Source organism: Cricetulus griseus, chromosome 2 (assembly GCF_003668045.3).
Source record: "Cricetulus griseus strain 17A/GY chromosome 2, alternate assembly CriGri-PICRH-1.0, whole genome shotgun sequence".
Classification (NCBI taxonomy): Eukaryota; Metazoa; Chordata; class Mammalia; order Rodentia; family Cricetidae; genus Cricetulus; species Cricetulus griseus.
This window is the reverse complement of record NC_048595.1, coordinates 396,240,786-396,261,553: the sequence shown is the minus strand read 5'-3', so window position 1 is coordinate 396,261,553 and position 20,768 is coordinate 396,240,786. Positions and strand designations below refer to the sequence as shown.

General features: G+C 44.9%; 1 protein-coding gene and 1 non-coding gene across 3 annotated transcripts in view; one reads left to right on the top strand and one right to left on the bottom strand.

The window, feature by feature from the left end:
* Lima1 (LIM domain and actin binding 1) overlaps positions 1-20,768 on the top strand; it is a 99,915-nt gene that overhangs the window by 53,774 nt on the left and 25,373 nt on the right. Inside the window, exons 1-4 of one of the 2 annotated variants that reach the window (XM_027396563.2) lie at positions 4,868-4,976; positions 5,077-5,541; positions 16,819-16,903; positions 18,113-18,261. In XM_027396563.2, coding sequence (XP_027252364.1) covers positions 5,392-5,541; positions 16,819-16,903; positions 18,113-18,261 — 384 coding nt within the window. In that variant the 5' untranslated portion in view covers positions 4,868-4,976; positions 5,077-5,391. Of the gene's footprint in view, positions 1-4,867; positions 4,977-5,076; positions 5,542-16,818; positions 16,904-18,112; positions 18,262-20,768 lie in introns of those variants that run through there. The other variant, XM_027396562.2, reaches the window with a different exon arrangement.
* Positions 9,659-9,762, bottom strand: LOC113833652. The gene has a single exon (XR_003481767.1). It is a non-coding gene; the product is annotated as a U6 spliceosomal RNA (small nuclear RNA).

The following is a 20,768-nucleotide window of genomic DNA, read 5'->3' as shown; positions in this document are numbered from 1 at the left end:
CAGTCTCCACATTACCAGTGCCCGCCATCCCCCACTTCTGACCCTGAGCTCTTCAGCCCAGGGTCTGCACTGGGTCTTCCTTCCCTTAGCTTCTCTTATTCTTGTATAACCCAGCCATTTTGGCTCTACCTGTCTCTTGGCCTCTTGGCCTCTGCTCTTGGTTCCTGCTCTCCTGGCCTCTTCGCTTCTCCCTTCCCCCACATGGCCTGGTTCAGGTTGCCAGACATGTTCAGTCTGGACTCTTCCACATGCCTCTGCCTCTGCCTATGCTCTCTCTCCCTTATATCAACCCCTGAGGAGCAGTCACACCCTTCTTTATTTCCTTTCTCCATTGAACATGGAGATTTACTATCTAGTCCTGGCTGGCTTTGTTTTATATTGTTTTCAGCAGAGTCTTGCTTGCTACATAGCCCAAACTCTCAGCAAAACTTTTGTTTCAGCCTTCCAATTGCTGGAATCACAGGCAAGTAGCCACTATGCCTGGTTCCTCCTCTTGCATCATTCATTGATCTTATTTATTTACTTTTTTTTTTAAGTGATTTTGTTAAACCCCCGGAAAACTCAGGTATCTGGGGTCCCAGGCCATGTTCACGGTCACCCCAATCACCAGGCGGATTTGAGAGCTTGATGCAAACTGCATGAGGCTTTATTGTAATTTAACGAGCTAACCCCATGTTAGCTCGGGTCTCTCACCCACCCGCCATGACGGATGGCTAGCAAAAGACAGCTCCTAGGGGCTCCCAAGAGATCTTATAGGACAGCGTAAGGGGAGTGTCTAGGGGTACGCACAGGCTCACGATTGGTGTGCCTCCAGGCTTGGAGGGCTTGCCCTGTGTTGATTGGCCAACTGGTTGTTATGGCCCATAGGCCCTCCCAGGGTGGTTGCTATGCTTTGTGCGTCATTGCTGTGCGCTTGTCCGTAAAGCACACCCAGGGTCGTAAAGCGTAGCGCCACCAGCTAGCTTCTGATTGGTTCCTTGTCACGAGGCAGGCATCTGACTTTCTAGTGACTAACTAACTTCTGATTGGTTCCTTGTCAGGAGGCAGGCAACTGACTTTCTAGTGACTAACTAACTTCTAATTGGTTTCTTGTCACAAGGCAGGCATCTGACCTCTAAGTGGCCAAGGCAAGTTATGGCAATCACGTGTTCGGCTGTTATGGCTGCCTAAAGGGAAGCTGGTCCCTTCAATATGATCTCTCTATATAGGTTCCTGGCTGGTTTTGAATCACAGACCCATATCTCTTTTCCTCAGCCCCCAAAATTCTGGGATTACAAGCCTTAACCACCATGCCCAGCTTCATCCTGCTTTTTTGTTTGTTTTTGAAACGATGTGTCCTGTAGCCAAGGCTGGCGACATACTCCCTACGTAGCTGAAGATGACCTCAAACTCTTCAATCCTCCTGCCTCAGCCTCAGCCTCCACCAGTGCTGGTGCCACTACACTCAACCCTCTATCTTTTAAAATGACCTGCCTGACAAGATTTCCACGTGACAGCTCACTGACCTACCTCTTCATGTTACAGATAGAAGAGGAAGAGAGATTTAGCCACAGTCACATATTTGGAAGGGACTGAGTTCTGGCTCATCAAAGTCAAATGGTCATGCAGGAGGGGCCCTGTGTCACACCACTGTGTGATCGGACGCCAGCAGCAGCTATTATCCAGAGAAGTCATCTGACAAGTCTCAAGTTTGCAGGGTGGAGTGGATCTGGTGCAGGGTGTTGTTTGGAGAAAGGAGGCTATGGAAGTATAGCAACCGTTGTGGCTATTGAGACCTGGGGCCTTTGTGACCCGTCAGTGCCTTAGGAAAAGCTAAAAGCTTGCTAAGAATGGCAGCACCTGGAACCTCACCATAATCTGTTTGCTTACCCCACCCCTCAGAGGGAGTGGAAAGAATGATAATGTAGCCCAGGCCCAGGGTTCCAGGGATGGCTGGTCACTGTGGTCGACCACAAGTATGCAGAGCCACAGTACTTTTTTTGCTTATTACTGTGTGTTTACATGTGTGTCCTGGGGATTGACCCAGGGTCTCACACATGCTGGGAAAGCACTGCTCCACTTAGCTACATCCCCAGCCCTTTTATCCCTTTTTTATTTTAGACATGGTCTTGCTGAGTTACCTAGGCTAGTCTTTTTTTTTTTTTTTGGGGGGGAGGCAGTTTCAAGGCAGGGTTTCTCTGTGGCTTTGGAGGCTATCCTGGAACTAGCTCTTGTAGACCAGGGTGGCCTCGAACTCACAGAGATCCACCTGCCTCTGTCTCCCAAGTGCTGGGATTAAAGACGTGCACCACCGCCGGCTTAGACTAGTCTTGAAGTCATTCTGTAGCACAAGGAGGCCTTTAATGTATAAACCATCTTGTGTCAGCTTCCTGAGAGGCTGCAATTACAGGCCTATACCACCAGGCCTGGCAATAGTCATTTAATAATATTGTCACTTCTTACTAGAAGCCTACTGATGTCAAATTATATATTACATACATTAATAAGGGCTCATCTATTCTTTACAGTAGTCCTTTATAATAGTGCATAGAAACTGGAAAACCTGTCCAAAGTCACATGGCTGGATGGGGTAGATAATGCAAATAACACATGCTAATTGTAAAGAATACTAAGAAAAAGCCAGAGCCAGGTGTTGGTGGTGCATGCCTTTAATCTCAGCACTTGGAAGGCAGAGGCAGGTGATCTCTGTGAGTTCGAAGCCAGCCTGGTCTCCAGAGTGAGTGCCAGGATAGGCTCCAAAGCTACACAGAGAAACCCTGTCTGGAAAAACAAAAATAAATAAATAAATAAATAAATAAATAAATAAATAAATAAATGGGCTGGAGAGATGGCTCAGAGGTTAAGAGCACTGACTGCTCTTCCAGAGGTCCTGAGTTCAACTCCCATCAACCACATGGTGGCTCACAACCATCTGTAATGAGATCTGGTGCCCTCTTCTGGTGTGCAAGCATGCATGCAGATAACTGTATACATAATAAATAAATAAAATCTTTTAAAAAAAAGAAAAAAGAAAAAGCCAGGTGTGGTGGTACACACCTTTAATCCCAGCACTAGGGAGGCAGACGCAGGTGAATCTCTTTGAGTTCGAGGCCAGCCTGATCTACAGAGCTAGTTCCAGGACAGCTAGGGCTATTATACAGAGAAACCCTCTGGAAACCACCACCACCCCCTCCAAAAAAAAAAAAGAAAGAAAGAAAGAAAGAAAGAAAGAAAGAAAGAAAGAAAGAAAGAAAAGCATCTTTCTTCGTCAGTGAAAATATGATATGTCTGAAAAAGTAGTGTTCAGTCACTAAGGCAGATGTAGCTCTACCTCTCAGGGCTCGTGTGCGGGCCTGGTGTAGCAAGTGAAGGCACTGAAGGACCTCGATGGCACGTCTTGTCTGTGGCAGGAGGTAATAAATCTGAGAATGCCACTGGCAGTGAAACACTAGCTTTGAGGGACATTTCCCATTTATTTTATTTTTGACACAGGGTCTGTGCTGTGCAGGCAAGTCTTAAACTCCTGGGCTCAAGCAATTATTCCCCTGCCTCAGCCTTCTAAACAAGTAACTAGGAAACTGGGAATTGTGCATCATGCCTGACAGGAGCTGTGTCCTGTTCTCCCCCCCCCCCCCCGCCTCAATTTATGCCTTTTGTGTTTCCTCTGCCTCTGGTCCATGCTTGCAGCCTCTAGCCAGGGTTTAAATCCAAAGATCCAGCTGTTCCTCTGTGACTATCACCCAAGCTGTGCTGCTCCTCGGTGAAGTGGCTCTCGGTGTGTTCAGAAGAGGAAGAGGGCTAGACCTAATTCCCAATATAGCTGCTAATCCCACTAATTCCCTGAAGTCTTTCGGTCCTAGGTTGCTTGTCCTTTCTTTCCTAGTTGAAATCCTGAGGTGTCACAGGCAGCAGGAATGGAGAATAAGAAGGTCCTGGAGGTTGGTAGCATTTGGTTCATTTAGGACTCTGAAAGCACGGGATACTTAATTTTACCTCAACAAACATGTTTCCACTATTCCTTGCAGCATTCCTGACAATTCACAGATAGATTGTTTTTCAATCTGTGCTATCATTTTTGACCCAAGTGAAAGTGAACTCTCTTAGGTATGTGTGTAAATGAGTGTGTCCTTTGAGTATCAGAGTTTTTCTCAACCAAAGGATCTGTAAAATAGTGAATTTTCTAAGATAGCAACAAATTAGATATAGATAAATAGTAGAGAAGAGAAAGATTTGATTATTATGCAGATATAAAATCTGAGAGTTTGCTGAGCCATGGTGGTGCACACCTACAATCCCAGCACTCGGGAAGCAGAGGTAGGCAGATCTCTGTGAGTTTGAGGACAGAGCTAGTTCCTGGACAGGCTCCAAAGCTACAGAGAAACCCTGTCTCGAAAAACAAAACAAAAACAAACAAACATCAGAGAGCTGGGAATGCTCAGGGATAGGATATTTTCCAGCCATGCAAAAGAATCTTCTGTTTGACCCCTGAGACTGGAAAGAAAATGTTTATATGCATTTAAATTCTGTCAACTATATACTAATACCACCCATGCAAAAACTGTAAATCTCTAGATTTTATAGATAGGCCAAGTTTTCCATGTTGTTCTCCATAATTATAATTGGAATTGCATAGGTACCGCATCTTTGTCTTGTTTTCTTGTAAGAAAAAATTCCTAGCATGCGTCCTCCTGTACTTTTGTAGCATACCTGGGTGAATTTTTATTCAAGTATAGTTACAATCTTGAAGGTACCTAGCGGTTTGCCTTTTCTTCTTGCTTTCCGGACGAGTCTTGGGAGAAAAAAAAAAAGTCTGTCCAATGCAACTACCATGAGATGTAGGCTGTCCTCACTGCTCACTTTGTCCTTATAAGGCTATCCTGTTTTATCACTTCCTGCTTCAGCTCCTGACTTTTCCCTCTTCCCCCTCCGGGCCCTGGGTGGATGCTTGCTCCTGTGGCAGGGCAGTCAGTAACTGCTCACAGCTGTCTGAACCATTGGTGGGCCAGGCGCAGCGTGGAGTTTTAACTTTCATTTTACAAAGAAGCATGTTTGGCTGTTGCAGCAGGCAAGTTCTAACTGGTCTTCTTGTTCTTCTAGAACACTGAAAATCTCCCCCAGCACTTTAGAAGAGGGGCCCTGTCTGTGTTAAAGAAGAAGTGGGAGAACCCTGTGGCCGGAGCAGAGTCCCACACAGACACACTGCCAAACAGCAGCAGTGAGAGTGCACACAGAGTGGACCACCCTCCTGCCGAAGTGACCAAGGGCTCTGCCTCTGGATCCAGAGCAGACCAGGAAGGGCAAACCCAGCCCAAACCTAGATTTGGATCTCGCCCGGAAGCCGTTATTCAGTGTCGGCATTCCCCCTCAGAGAACAGCCTGGATCTTAAAGCACAGGCCACAGAAAGTAAGAAAATGGAAAATTGTCTAGGAGATTCCAGGCATGAAGTAGAGAAATCTGAAATGAGTGAACACACAGATGCTTCGGGCAAAATAGAGAAATACAATGTTCCGCTGAACAGACTAAAGATGATGTTTGAGAGAGGTGAACACACTCAAAGCAAGGTAAGAGCCGGGTGGGCTTAGAGCTCATTGTGGAAAACCTGGAGTTCTAACCCGTTCTACTAACCGAGGCTGTTTGTCTGTCTGGTCTGCTGCAGTAGAGTCGAATGTGTGCTCAGGATGTCTTTTTATTAGAGTCGCATTAATAAAAGTCTCAAGTGAGCTATTTACACGGGTGCTGAGATTTGAGGATCCCTAGTCCTGTTTCCTGTTAACTCTAGCTCATTCTGGGATTCAGGTTGGTACCTAAAAGTGAAGAGAGTTGGATGCCAGTGTGACTGTGTGCTCTCATACACTTACCCTTTTAATTTGTCTTCCTGTGTCTTTTGTCATTTGTAGCCTTGGGGGTGAAATTGCTGCCTGAATGGCTATATGCTTGGACACAGCTGCAGCCTGAGAGTTAAGGCCAGAGTGTAGCAGTAAGACTGAGGCTTAGTTGTCTCAGTGCTAGCTGAATCCCTTCTCTTCTCAACTTCCTCATCTGGGCCTCCAAACAAATGTTTTTTATCAGCTAAACTCCTCTCCTAGGAAAAATCGGTGCTGAAAGCCTGAGTAGTGTAGCTAGCCATCAGGAGTTTTGACTTGCAAATGCACAGGCTTGCATTTTCCTGCATCTGCTAATGAAATTTGATACTTCATGTGGATTGCACACAAGTCCCCAGAGGGAATTACTTAACTAGAAAATGAGTTGCACATGCTGGTGCCTTGCAGCACACTCCAGGGGCTGCAGAGCAGGTCAGTTTTTCCAGTTTTCTCATACTTTCCTACATAACTGGCGTTGTATACGGGATAGTTTTTTACAACAGCCCTCGTAATGAAATAAACATATCTGACGAGTAGCAAAACTATCATATACTCCAGATTTCAACTAGATGGGAAAGCTGTCTCTTCTTAAGGCAAATATTTGGCCCGAATCCTGGTATTGGTGAAGTAATAGTATAAGGCATTCCTCCTGAGATAAAGAAAACAGCTCATCCTCCAGGCCTGGGTTATGTCTGGGGTGGTACTGTCAGTTCCTTCCAGTAACTCCCAGCAGCTGCTGCCTCCCTGCCCAGGAGAGGTCATGACTGGAGACCATCTTTGAATGCTAGGAAGAATTTTTTAGGTTTTGGGTTTTTTTTGTTTTGTTTTGCTTATTTTTTTTTTTTTTTTTTTTTTAGCTAGACCCCTTTTCTGTGTCTACAGGTTAGCTCCACTTTAACCTGGAACCAATTGGCAAGAGATGTAACCACAAAGCAGTTTTACAGCGTTTCTTAAACTCCCCTCTCAACTTTTTTAGTTCCCTGGGCCTGCCAACTCCCTCTTTCTCCTTTATGGTCTTATAAAGAAATGTTTCTTATTAAATGGGAAGAATTTTAAATGGAAGGAAAAAAATCTCAGAGATCCTAAGGAGAGAGGAAGGGACTTTGTTGTGGCTCAAAGCCCCTTTGTAAGTCCCCTCACAGACCCGCTGGGGGTGGGGCGGCTGACGTCACGCAGCACACACAGTGTGGATTCAGTGGAAAGGGGCTGTGCGTGTCAGAACTGGCCCCAGGTAGGAGATGACTGGGACAGCAGCAAACAAAAATGCTAATTATGTGTAAGGCTCTGGTGAGAGACTTCTTTCTTGGAAATGTCTAGTGAGAGATGGGTCAAGACAAGTCTATTTAAAGAAATAGGCAAAGTAGAAGGGGGGGGACCCATATATTAAGACCCATGGTGACCCATGACTCATCTTTTCTTTTTTTTTTTTTTTTTAAGTTTTTCGAGACAGGGTTTCTCTGTGTAGCTTGGAGCCTGTCCTGGAACTCACTCTTCAGCCTAAGCCAGGCTTGCCTTGAGCTCTCAGAGATCTGCCTGCCTCTGTTTCAGGAGTGATGGGATTAAAGGCGTGCACTACCACTGCCTGACCCCATTCTCATTTAGCACTCTGGGAGGCTGAGGCTAGCAAGCTACAGTGTGGTAGATAGCCTGTGTGGATTCCCTGACTCTGCATAAGTAAGGAAAGGAGGGTGGGAAAGAGAGAGACCCTGTAGCATCGGTTGTGACCTCATGGCTAAACTCATTGGCAGATAACTCTGAGAGTTACATTGCCTGCATATATGTCTGTGTGCACGCCCATGGGGGTCAGAAGAAAGCACCAGGTCCAGATCCCCCTGCAACTGGAGTTATAGATGGTGCGAACCACACTACATGGGTGCTAGCTATCAAACCCAGGGGTTTTGTGTTGTTTTGAGGCAGTGTCTGTAGCCCAGGCTGGCCTTGGGCTCTTTATCCTCTGCTTCCTTCCAAGTGTTGGGATTATTGGTGTATAATCACCACACCTGCTTTCATACACCTAATTAATCTAGCTTTTTATTGAGTTACTGCATCACCCATAGTTTATATATGGTTCGAAAGTGTAGGGCTGTTTCTTGTAAAAGACGTATCTATATAAATTACATTTGATGATTAATGTCTCTGTGTAATCCTTCAGCCTTTAGTGTTGAGATTATAATGGGTGCCTCTTGAGCAATTCTGATACTCTTCACTGCTTCTTGTCGGAATGGCTGTTGTTGGTGCATCATCGTCTAATCTGTATCATGCCAACTGATTGTTTCCTGCTCCAGCCAGTCTGATTTCAGTCAAATGTGTTGAAACTCAGTGTCAAGGCTGCAACATTACATAAGCTTTTGTGGGGCAAAGACAACACCATCTTCGAGCCAGGTACCGACCCGTGTCTGTGCTGCCTGCTGTAGGAGTCACTCCTGACTAGACAGCGGATGCACATAGATGCCCTCTCCTCTGGCCTCCAGATGCTGCTTATGTAGACCCTTGAACAACTCAGGAACCTCTAAGGTTATTTTGTCCGGTTTCCTGCTCTCAGTTAGGATATCATAACTCCAGCTCAGCTTTACACATGGAGACAGCTGAAGTGCTGAATTTAGAGAAGTTATTGGTGGGGTGGGGGTGGAGGTGTGGCGGGAGGGGCGGGGCTAATCTCAGAACAAGGGCTGAACTTGTGTAGTAGCCTTCTACCATATAGCACAAGCTCCATGGATATTAGGACTGGTTACTGTTCAGACACAAATGACTGTAGCCCTGCCTGTCTTTGACATCTGTGGAAACATGAACTTCAAGATCATATAATAGTGGTATCCTCATAAATAAGCTCTCTAATCCCCAGTCCCCCGAGACAGTGTTTCTCTGTGTAGTCCTGGCTGTCCTGGAATTCACTTTGTAGACCAGATTGGCCTCGAACTCACAGAGATCCACCTGCCTCTGTCTCCCAATGGCTGGGATTAAAGGTGTGCGCCACAACCACCCAGCGTACATACAGCTGTGTTTTATGTAGCTTTAGTCACTACATAACTCCCTGTTTTGTTGCCTTTATCTTATTTTACTTTATTTTTGTTTGTCACATAGACCTAACTGTGTATATTCCTAATTCATACACTTCCCCTTTTGTTTTTTTGTTTGTTTGTTTTCAGGACAGGGTTTCTCTGTAGCTTTGGAGCCTGCCTTGGGAGCTCTGTAGGCCAGGCTGGCCTCACAGAGAGATCCACCTACCTCACAAGTCCTGGGATTAGAGGCATGAGCCACCACCGCCCAGCTGCACTTCCCCTTTTCTGAGCTGTATTTCATAATCTTCGTAATCACTCCCCAATAATTAGATTCTTTTCTATCTCTGAGCAACTTGGCAGCAGTGTTTTGTTTTGAATAATTTCTTTGGTCTATATTCTGTGACACATACCATATTTAGAAGATACATTTTTCCAGATGTTTTTCTTTATATATTTTCAGCTTGTCTTCAAAGATTGTACTATGTCAAAACTAGCCATTGTCTGAGCACATGACCCCAAAAGCCTCATCCGCTGTTAGTTTTGTAGGATTCTTAACTATTTTTTATTTTATGTGTGTACATATTTTGCATGCATGCCTGGGAACCACATGGGTACCTGGAGTCCATGGATGTTAGAATCCCTGGAGTTATGGAGGGTTGTGAGCCAACATATGCCTGCTGGCAACAGAACCCGGGTCCTCTGGAAGAGCAACACATGTTCTTAACTGCTGAGCCATCTCTCCAGCCCCCATATTTTTAACTACTGAAGTAGCTTACTAGATATGAGATATTACTTTTTTGTTTTTGTTTTGTTTTTTTTAACTTATGGAACACTTTACGAACTTTCATGTCATCCTTGCACAGGGGCCGTGCTAATCTCTGTATTGTTCCAATTTTAGTATATGTGCTGCCAAAGCGAGCATTTTTCATTCTCTCTTTCTCTTTTGTTTATTGTAAGGCTAACACAATTTTTATGGGACACTTAGAAATACAGAAAATGTAGAGACATTCTGTATCTGCTTCTCTGTATTTATTAGGTTTTCTATTGATGTGATAAAACATCAGGACCAAAAGCAACTTAGGGAGAAAAGGGTTTATTTCACTTACACTTGCAGGTCACACTTCCTCACTGAGAAAGTCAAGGCAGGGTTACAAGCAGGGCAGGAACCTGGAGACAGGAGCTGAAGCAGAGACCATGGAGGGTGCTGCTTACTGGCTTGCTCCCCATGGCTTGCTTGCTCAGCCTGCTTTCTTATAGAACCCAGGACCAATAGTAGCCCAGAGATGGCCCCACCCACAACGGGCTGGGCCCTCCCACATTAATCATCATTCAAGAAAACATACCACAGGCTTTCCCACAGGTTAGTTGGGTGGGGGCATTTTCTCATTTGAGAGTCCCTTTCTTTAAATGACACTAGTTTGTCAAGTTGACATAATAAAACTGGCCAGCGCCGGGTGTTGGTGGTGCACATGCCTTTAATCCCAGCACTTGGGAGGCAGAGGTAGGTGGATCTCTGTGAGTTCGAGGCCGGCCTGGTCTCCAGAGCAAGTGCCAGGATAGGCTCCAAAGCTATACAGAGGAACCCTGTCTCAAAAACACACACCACACACACACACACACACACACACACCACACACACACACACAACAAAAAAAAAAAAAAAAAAAAAAAAAAAAAAAAAAAAAAAAAAAAAAAAAAAAAAAAAAAAAAAAAAAACTGGCCAGCATATCCTCCTGTGTGCGTGTTTTATATGGACAACCCATTTTGTTCAGTGTCCCTGAAGAAGGAAAATTTTTATCACTTAATTCTTTGAGAAGTTAAGAGATTTCATTTATACCTCACAATATCTATACAGAGTTCTGCAAAGTTCCATTTTCCCCTAAGACTTATCCTTCCTCATTCTTGAGTTTTTAGGAAATCAAGAGTGAAGGGAAAGAGTCCGGATGAGAACACAGAAGGCAGTGAAGGGTGACATAAGGGACTCTGCAGAAAGCTCTGACTGTCATCTTTTGGGGGAGGAGACAAGATCTCACGTAGCCGGGGCTACTCTCAAAATCTGCCCTTGAACTCCTAGTCCTCCTACCGCCACCCCACAGAAGCTGGGATTACAGGCTTGCACCACAACACCTGGCTTGAGAATCCATTTTGCCAGGTGTAGTGAGTGGCCCATTGCGCACAATGTTCATCCCAGCACTCAGGAGGTAGAGGCAGGCGAGTCTCTGTGAGTTCAAGGCCAGCCTGTTCTACATAGTGAGTTCCAGGACAGCCAGGGCTGAATAGTGAGACTCTCTATTGAAAAAGAAAGGAAGGAAGGAAGGAAGGAAGGAAGGAAGGAAGGAAGAAGAAAGCAGGATGTGGTGGCACACACCTTTACTCCCAGCACTTGGGAAGCAGAGGCAGATGGATCTTCATGAGTTTGAGGCCAGCCTGATCTACACAGTGAGTTCTAGGACAGCCAGGCTGTTACATGGAGAAACACTATCTCAGCAACCTTTTTTGTTGCTTTTGTTTTGTTTTGAGACCAGGTCTCTCACTGATCTCACTGCATCTGGAGCTCAAATAATTGGCAGGCTCCAGGGACCCACCTATCTGTCCATGCTAGCACTGGGGTTACACACTTGCATCGTCACACTGGTTTTAACACAGGTACTGGGGATCCCAACTCAGTCTTTATGCTTGTACAGCAAGCACTTTCATCTGACTGAACGTGGTGTCTCATGCCTATAACCCTGGCACTCCAGCGGCTAAGGCAGGAGGATTGCCATGAGTTCAGGCACACCTGAGCTATAGAGAGAGAAGAATTTTCCTAAAAATAAAGGCAGATGAGATAGACTATCTGCCTTGTTAATCATTGGAATGCAATTTCCTTTTCTTTCTTTCTTTTAATTATAGGAAAAAAAATCTACAGACTCCTGGCTAAAAGCCCCAAGTGCTTACTCTCTTATTGGTATATGTTAATATATTTGATTGTTGAATGCACAGAAAGTACCCTAGAGGCATTCACACATGGCATGTCACACCCAGCTGACAGGGAAGGAGAACATGTAGGGTGGGGTAAGCCAAGTCTTGGGAAATTCCACAAAGCCTTAAGATATCTTGTCTTGTCTCTGTTTGGCAGAGTATAACACTCCTGGAGTGTCCATATGTCCAAGTCAAAAAGGCCAGAATGATATATAAATCTGTTGCAGGTGTGTGTGTGTGTGTGTGTGTGTGTGTGTGTGTGTGTGTGTGTGTGTGTGTGTGTTCTGTTTTGTTCTGTTTGGGCTCTCCTCCCCTCCCCCCATCCTTGAGAGATGCTGCTGCTTCCTGCTATGAAGTGCACTCTGTATATTGCATTCAGGCCCTCTGGTCTGAAGGTGACTGACTGTTGAAAGTGATAACCTGAGCCCTGCTGGACCCTTGCAGCTGCCTAGGTCACAGTCACGTTCTTCCTCAGAACCATTCCAATCAACTGATTGCCAAAGTTTCCTCCACCACCAGATGTCTTCTCATTCTCTCCATTCTCTCTGCCCCAGGCTAGCCTTGAACTCTGCCCCAGGTTATCTGTGGCTTCCCAAGGATCTGGATTCTAATCCTACTCCAACAGACCAGTTTTGGGTTTTTTGGATTTGTTTTTTCAAGACAGGGTTTCTCTGTGTAACCGCTGTGGTTGTCCTGGAACTCGCTCTGTAAATTGGGTTGGCCTCCAACTCACAGAGATTTGCCTGCCTCTGCCTCCTGAGTGTTGGGATTAAAGTGCTGGAGTAGGATTAGAATCCAGATCCTTGGGAAGCCACAGATAACCTGGGGCAGAGTTCAAGGGCTAGCCTGGGGCAGAGAGAATGAGCAGTGCACCACCACTGCCTGGCCAGACCAGTATTTTTCTTCTCTCTCTCTCTCTCTCTCTCTCTCTCTCTCTCTCTCTCTCTCTCTCTCTCTCTCTAAGATTTATTTATTATATACACAGTGTATGTATGCCTGTAGGCCAGAAGAGGGCACCAGATCTCATTATAGATGATTGTGAGCCACCATGTGTTTGCTGGGAATTGAATTTAGGACCTCTGGAATAGCAGTTAACCACTGACCTATCTCTCTAGCCCCACAGACCAGTATTTCTAAGGCTCCCAAGTAACCCAGAATTTTGTCCTGTGTTTTAGGCTTTACTGTTTGGGATGGGGGGCTATTTTTGGTTTTGTTGTGAGATAAGGTCACCCCCCAGTCTTGCCTCTAGCTGGATCCTTCAGAAGACAGCCCACTCGTTCTTCAGGAGCTGTCTACCTTTAGTTTGTTTTGTTTATGGTTTTCATGTAATACTCTGAGGGAGAGGGACATGTACCATTATCACCTGTGTGGAAGTCAGGGAAAGCTCAAAATAGCCAATTCTTCCCTTATTCCAAGTTGATCCAACTCATCATTAGGCCTGGTGGCAAGCACCTTGCCATACCTCCATGGTATGGAGCCATCTCACCACACTTGGACTGCCTGGTGAGCTTCCAGAACCACCTGCCTCCACTTCCCCAGAACTGGGATTGCAAGTGTATATCCCCACGTATGGCTTTTTAAAAATGGATTCTGGCCAGGCAGTGATTGTGCACGCCTTTGATCCCAGTACTTGGGAGGCAGAGGCAGGCAGATCTCTGTGAGTTCAAGGCTAGCCTGGTCTACAGAGCTAGTTCCAGGACAGCTCCAAAGCTACACAGAGAAACCCTGTCTCGAAAAAACAAACAAACAAAAACAACAACAAAAAACTGGATTCTGGGGATCAAACTCAGGCCTTCATGTTTGTAAGGCAAGTACACTGCCAACTGAGTTATCACCCTAAACTATTCTGTTTTGTCTAAGATAGGGTCTCACTGACCCAGGCTTGCTATGTAGCTGAGGAATGACATTGAACACCCAGTCCTCCTGCCTTCACTTCCCACGTGCTGAAAACAGAGACCTGTGTTACCACACCCATCCTTTTGGGTCTCACTGTGTTGCCCTGACTGATATGGAATTGACTGTAAGAGGATGACCTCAATCTCAGGATGTTCCTCCATTCTTTACCTCTAGAGTGCTGTGCTTACAGGTGTCATAGAATACCGAGATCACAGGTACAACACATCCCACTTTTAATCCCGGTGCTTAAGTTAGAAGCTAGCAAAGATGGGAAGCCTTATTCTTGTGAAATGAAAGGGAAAGTCTCTGCGGTGGCAGGTTTGTTCCCACTTGTTTAGGGTTGAACCTAACACCAGGCAGAGGCATGGGCCTAGGACCAAAGGTGAGCTTGGCAGCTGCAGCTCACAACACAATCTTGGGTTTGCACTTGAATTTTATCTTTGGTAGAATGTAAATTCCTCTGTGAAGAGTGAAGATCCTAGCCAGTCAGGGCAGTACACACCTTTAATTCCAACATTCAAGAAGCAGGCGGCAGGAGGAGCTCTATGAGTTCAAAGCCATCCTGGTCTTCGTAGTGAGTTCCAAGCTGGAGTTTATTTTGTCTCTCCTACTTAGACACCCCCTGAAAGGATTCACCACCTCCTCCAGCACCAAGCTGGGTCCAAGCTGTCAACAGTTGGCCTCTACAGGACCAGTACTGTGGGTGGCACGTGTCCTGCCTGACCTTGACTTCCACCTCTGCTCTCAGTTTTCCTCTTTCCCAGAGCCAGAAATATTGAGCCAAAAAAGTCATATAGATGTGAGTGGATCTGACCCAAGTATGATGTGGCAACAGTAGGGTTTTATTTATTTTGGTTTTATGAAAGAAGCTCTTTCTTTATAGCCCATTCTGACCCGGAACTCAGGGCAGCCCTTCTCCCAGAGTCTCCCAGGTGCTGGGATTACAGGTATGAGTCACCACTCCCAGCTTTATTTTGGTTTTTATTTGAAATATATTAGTACATGATAATTAGGGCTAGCAAGGAATAAATTGCTTTAAATACATAGTTAATGTTTTGAAGTCAGTTAGCTCATTGCAATTAAGAGTGTAATAACTTTCATTAGTAATTTTTTTTAAAGATCTATTTATTTAATATGTATACAGAGTTCTGCCTGCATGTATGCCTGCAGGCCAGAAGAGGACACCAGATCTCATTACAGATGGTTGTGAGCCACCATGTGGTTGCTGGGAATTGAACTCAGGACCCTGGGAAGAGTAGCTAGTGCTCTTAACCTCTGAGCCATCTCTCCAGCCCTTCATTAGTGATTATTAATGAGACAAACAAATGATAAAGCTGCCGCTCATACAAAGGAACACACAGAAGAATGGGAAGCAGTTCAGCAAGGCAATGCTTTTGTAAAGAAGGACTTTGGTGCCAGCAGCACACTAGGCCAAGCCAGCTCTTGTCTTATCCCTGTGGTAGGTGGCTACTGCGTCTCATACTGTTGGTGGGAGCTCAACTTCACAGGCAGCCAGTATTGGCTAACCACCCTTGCCTGGCTAACTACTTTTGATTTTAAGAAGTTTCTCATGTATTGAACTCAAAATGCTCAACTGCAGAGCACTTATCTAGGAAGTTTGAGGCCCTGCATTTGATCCTCAACCTGGAAGGAAGTGGAGAGGAGGGAGGGAGGGGTGTAGGGAAGTGCCTCTTACCTCCTGGCACACTGGCTTTCACATAACCCCTACTTCCAATTGTCTGGAAACAGATATTTGACTGGGAGGATCTGGCTGGAGGCTGACATTACAGAATGAGATGTATTTTGGGTTTTATGAGGCAAGTTCTCCTGTAGCCTCATATATTTGTAGAATCTGGCCATGAATTCCTGATCCCTCTGCCTCTGCCTCCACTCTAGCATTAATTACAGGTGGGTGTCACTACACTCAACCTAATTTGTAACTGTGATTAAAGGTCTATCCAAAACATGAGACACAAAGTGTTAGGATTTCAAAAACCACAAAATACTTTATTCAAAACAAATCTGTGCCTAGTGTCTGCAGCATAGGTCAGTGTACAGCACTTGCCTGGTGTGTCCAAGTTTCTAGGTTCAATCCCCAGCACTGAAGAAACAAATCATGCTACCACCAACGAACTGTGGTGGTGCTCGACTTTAATCCCAGCACTCAGGGAGTAGATATCAAGGCAGATATCTGAATTCAAGGTCAGCCTGGTCTACAGAGAGTTCCAGGATAGTCAGAGCTGCACAAAGAAACCCTGTCTCAAAAACAAACAAACAAATAAATAAATAAAAAGCAAACAAACAAATAATGCTATAATCTACAAATCCTGGAAGTGTGAGTCACCCTCAGTGGGCTAGCCAGCCAGTGAGAGGACTGTTATAGCACTGTACCAAGCAATGTAACAAAATATGACTGGGCACCTTCAGACTACAGGAAGGAGCAGCTGTATGTATATAGAAGTAAGTGACACTGAGTTTTGAAGGAGTAACATAAGGACAAGTATATGATATGGGTGGAGGGTGCATCATTTATTATGCCACGGTTCTCAGAGCTGTTTGAGTTCTCTGAAGGATAAAGAATGTGTCACAGAATATGAGGAGAAGAGGTTGGGTGGGCACTGATCTGCCCAGGAGGGTCTTCTGAAATGTACTGAACACTTGCAGTGATACTCAAGGGTGACTGGGAATTCTGAAAGAATTTTGAATAAGGGAGTTCAGGGAGATACAGATTTTAGAATAATTACTTTTTATTAGTTTGGATATTGGCAGCCTCACAAAGCCTGGATTAGAATGTGGAAAAGAACCAATTAAGAAGATAATGGGATTGTTAAGGAGAGCAATGATGAAGACTGCCAAGGCAGCAACAGCGGGGTGCAATGAGATAGTGGGGTGCTGCCTGTGCCTTGGCAGTTTTAAGGGCATGTCATTGTCATCTGAGATATGAGGACTCTCCCCCAGCTTACCAACTGTGTAATAGCAATGGGTTAATAGCAATGGGCTTTGTTTATAGAGTCACTTATTTTTCCGTGAGCACCTGTAAATATGTGCTGTTCTGATCATCTGGGTTTCATTAATGAAGGCGTTTCTACTGTTACATCAGTATTTCCCATCCCCTGAACAGATTCTTTGGACCCAAGGCCGAAATGCAGGCGGAAAACGGATCTCTGAAAACAGACGTTCCCTGGATGACTTGGAAATAGGTCTCGGTAAGTAAGCAGAGAGTGTAAAGACCTCTGAGAAACAACTCAGTCATAGCAAACCTTTTGCCCTCAAAACCTGTGCTTCTAAAGGAAGAATGGCATGAGCTAGAGGAAAGTCTGTGTGTTAGCTGCAAGCTGCTTCCAACCATTCTACTCTCTATTAGCTTTCCTGATTTTTATTTTTGTCTTTTGAGACAAAGTCTGTAGCCCAGGCTGGCCTAGTTGACCTTGAGCTTCTGACCCTCCAGTCTGATTCTCCAGTCCTGGGATTGCAGACATGAGCACAGCATGCCCAGGGTGCTTTCTTTGCATTTTTAATCCATCCTTGGGTACCTCTGAGTGGTTACAGGTGGAGTGCTGTAGACACTTGGACTTCACAGTTATCTGGAACTGGAGGACTTCAATATATGGACTGAGCTGGGCGGTGGTGGCGCATGCCTTTAATCCCAGCACTCGGGAGGCAGAGGCAGGCAGATCTCTGTGAGCTCAAGACCAGATTGGTCTACAAGAGCTAGTTCCAGGACAGCCTCCAAAGCCACAGAGAAACCCTGTCTCGGGGGGGGGGGGGGGAATGTATGTATGTATGTATGTATGTATGTATGTATGTATGTATGTATGTATGTATGTATTGAATCCCTGGCCAAGATTGGTTATCCCAGAGCTGGCTGTGTAGCTTTATGGTAGTCAGGTGCTTAATATAAATAACAACAAAAAAAATTTGTTTGGTTCACAGCACAAAAAATAAGTAAATAAAATATTCAAATTGTGTGTACGTGTGTGTGTCTGTGTGTGTGTATGGGTGTAAGTATGTGTGTATAAAATGTACATTTATGGTAAAGTTACTCTTAGGAGTGAATTACAATTACCTTATAAAAGACAATTATATTTCTGATTTTCTTTGTGTGTGTGTGTGTGTGTGTGTGTGTGTGTGTGTGTGTGTGTGTGTGTGTTTGGTTGTTGGTTTCGGGTTTTTTGTTTGTTTTTTGTTTTTTTTGGATTTTTTTTTTTTTTGAAACAGGGTCTAACTGTGTAGCCCAGGTTGGCCTTGAATGTGTAGCACTCCTGCCTCAGCCTCCTCAGTTCTGGGACTCCAGACAAGAACCACACCTGGCCTTTCTTGTACTTCTAATAAAAAAGTTATGCATTGGATTACAGTCACCCAGGCTTTAGAATTGCCTTTTACCATCTAACAGCATGTTATTTGCACGTTTTCAGGTCACTTGTCATCTTCCTCATTCAACTCAGAGAAAAATGAGAGCAAGCGGAGCCTGGAGCTCCCCCGCCTCTCAGAAACTTCCATCAAGGATCGCATGGCCAAGTACCAGGCTGCTGTGTCCAAGCAGAGCAGCTCAGCCAGCTACACAGTATGTGCCCCGCACTGCTTGGTTTTTTGTTTTGTTTGGGTGGTTTTGGTTTTTTGTTTTTGTTTTCCATACAAGGTTTCTCTGTATAGCCTTGGCTGTCCTGGAACTTGCTCTGTAGACCAGGCTGGCCTTGAACTCACAGACATCTGCCTGCCTCTGCCTCCAGAGTGCTGGGATTTAAATGTGCACCTGCACCATTCTTATTCACTCCTCCAGACAGCCATGGTGAGTGCTGCAACTAGAAAATGTCTCCTCGGCTCTGATCCCTGACCCTGGCCAGCCCCCTTTTGATAAGTCCTATACCCCCTCCTTCCTTTGTAAGCGTACAATTTCTGGTCTTGATTTTGCACCCCCCTCCCCCTCTCATGCAGACATATTCATACCTCACTCATTTTCTGTAATGTTACCAGCTGAGATATTGAGGCTTTTCCTGCTTGTCTACTGAACTTTTTCATTGCCACTGATAAAGAATTGGTATTTTATTAACTTAATAGGAACATCTGTTTTGAGTTTCTTTTCGGTTATGTGGTGGGTGCTTAGGGTTGGACTCAGGCCTTTGCACATGCTAGGCAAGCATGCTATATTGAGTTTACATCTTCAACCTTTATTTCCTTTTTCAAGAGAATCATGGGAAATATAAAAAACATTAAGCCCATTGAACATTAATGTGTTTTTCTTAACTTTTTCATTGAACTATTGCTCACATAATATAAAATCACCATTTTGTTGAAGCACATGCTGGCTGAGGATGTATCTTTATGGTAGAGTCTGCCTCGCTTGCTTGAGACCCACAGGGAAAAACAAACCAAGTACACATTTAGGTGATTTTTTTTTCTTTAGTTTATTACAAGGTTGTCCAACCATAACTGTCTTAATTCCCAACCCTTTCCATCACCCCTCAAATAATTCTATATCTGTATAGTCATCCACTGAAGCATTTATCTGCTTTCCATTATAAATCTGCACATCTTGGAAATTTCATTAAAAGGAATTCTGGGAGAGCTGGAGCTGTGGGTGTGGCTCCATGGCACAACACTTGCCCAGCATGCCTGAGGCTCCTGATTTAGTTCCCATTATAAAAAGATCTCTATATGATCTACTCAATCTCTAACCTGCATGATGTCATGATTTCCTTCAGAGGAAGAATAATGTGTTAGAAAAGAGGGGGTGTAGAATGAATGGCAGGAAGATGACATGCTTGATGAATGAAAATATTTGGTATTTTACACACACACACACACACACACACACACACACACACACACACACACAGTGCTAAGAATTAAACCAGAATGTCACATATGCCTGGCAAGCACTCAACCACACCCCTAGCCCAAAATCCTGTTTTGAAACAGGGTCTCAACATGTAGTCTTGGCTGTCTTAGAACTCACTCTGTAGACCAGGCTGGCTTGGAACTCACAGAGATCCGCCTGCCTCTGCCTCCTTAGTGCTGGGACCAAAGGCGTGCGCCACCATGCCCAGCTTGAGATAAGATTTTACACTGTCATGCAGGCCAGGTTACTGTGTAACCTAGTGGTAAAGTCACAGGGCTCCTCTTGCCTCAGCCTCCCTCCCAAGTACTCAGGAGACAGGAGCACAGGATATCATCACATCTTCTTTTTGTCTGTCTGCTGTAGTGCTGGAAACTGAACCCAGGACCTCAGGCATGCTGGAGAAGTGCAGTACCACTAAGGGGCATTCCTAGCCCAGCTTCTCATTTTTAGAGGATGCATAAGTTGGTTCCTTCTGTGACTATTCATGGCCAAAGTTCTTAACAATATTGGGAGAATAAAGTTTCATTTGTTCCTGGGCATACTGAAAACTGTGCAGATTCAAGATCATAATGTGTGTTCCAGAAGTCCCTGCACATAGCACATAACTATGTATTCCCTAGTAGTAGTACTGATGGACTGATGGAGCTATTCTCTGAGACAGTTTCTCTCTCTCTCTCTCTCTCTCTCTCTCTCTCTCTCTCTCTCTCTCTCTCTCTCTCTCTTTCTCTTTCTCTCCCTCCCTCCCTCTTTTCAGTCCTGAGGATTGAAATCACAGCTTTACACATGTCAGACATGTGCTCAACCACTTAGCTACACTCTCATCCCTTACTCCAAATTTTCACAGTAGTTTTAATAAGAGACAATATGCAAAAATCAATGGAGTGAAATGCCCAGAGTTTACCGAGTGTGAAAAATGAGCAGGATGAGACCCGCCTCAGAGTGCGGAGATGGGTGAGGGGCAAAGCTTACTGCTTGCCTGTTACTGAGGTGTCTGTCTGTCTGTGCAAACATTCCTCCCAGATGACTCCTCAGGCTGGGAAAACCTGTTCAGTGACCTCATTTTTTTCTTCTTGTTTTGTTTTTAGCACACTGGAAAGAGCAGCAGGCTGGCCCTGACAAGGCATCCTCGTGCTGGCTGTTTTTTGCTCTTCATTTGGAAATAGTTTGGTGTATCCCAGACTGACCTCAAACTGCCTGTGTAGCCAAGGCTGGTCTTGAATTTCTGACCCTCC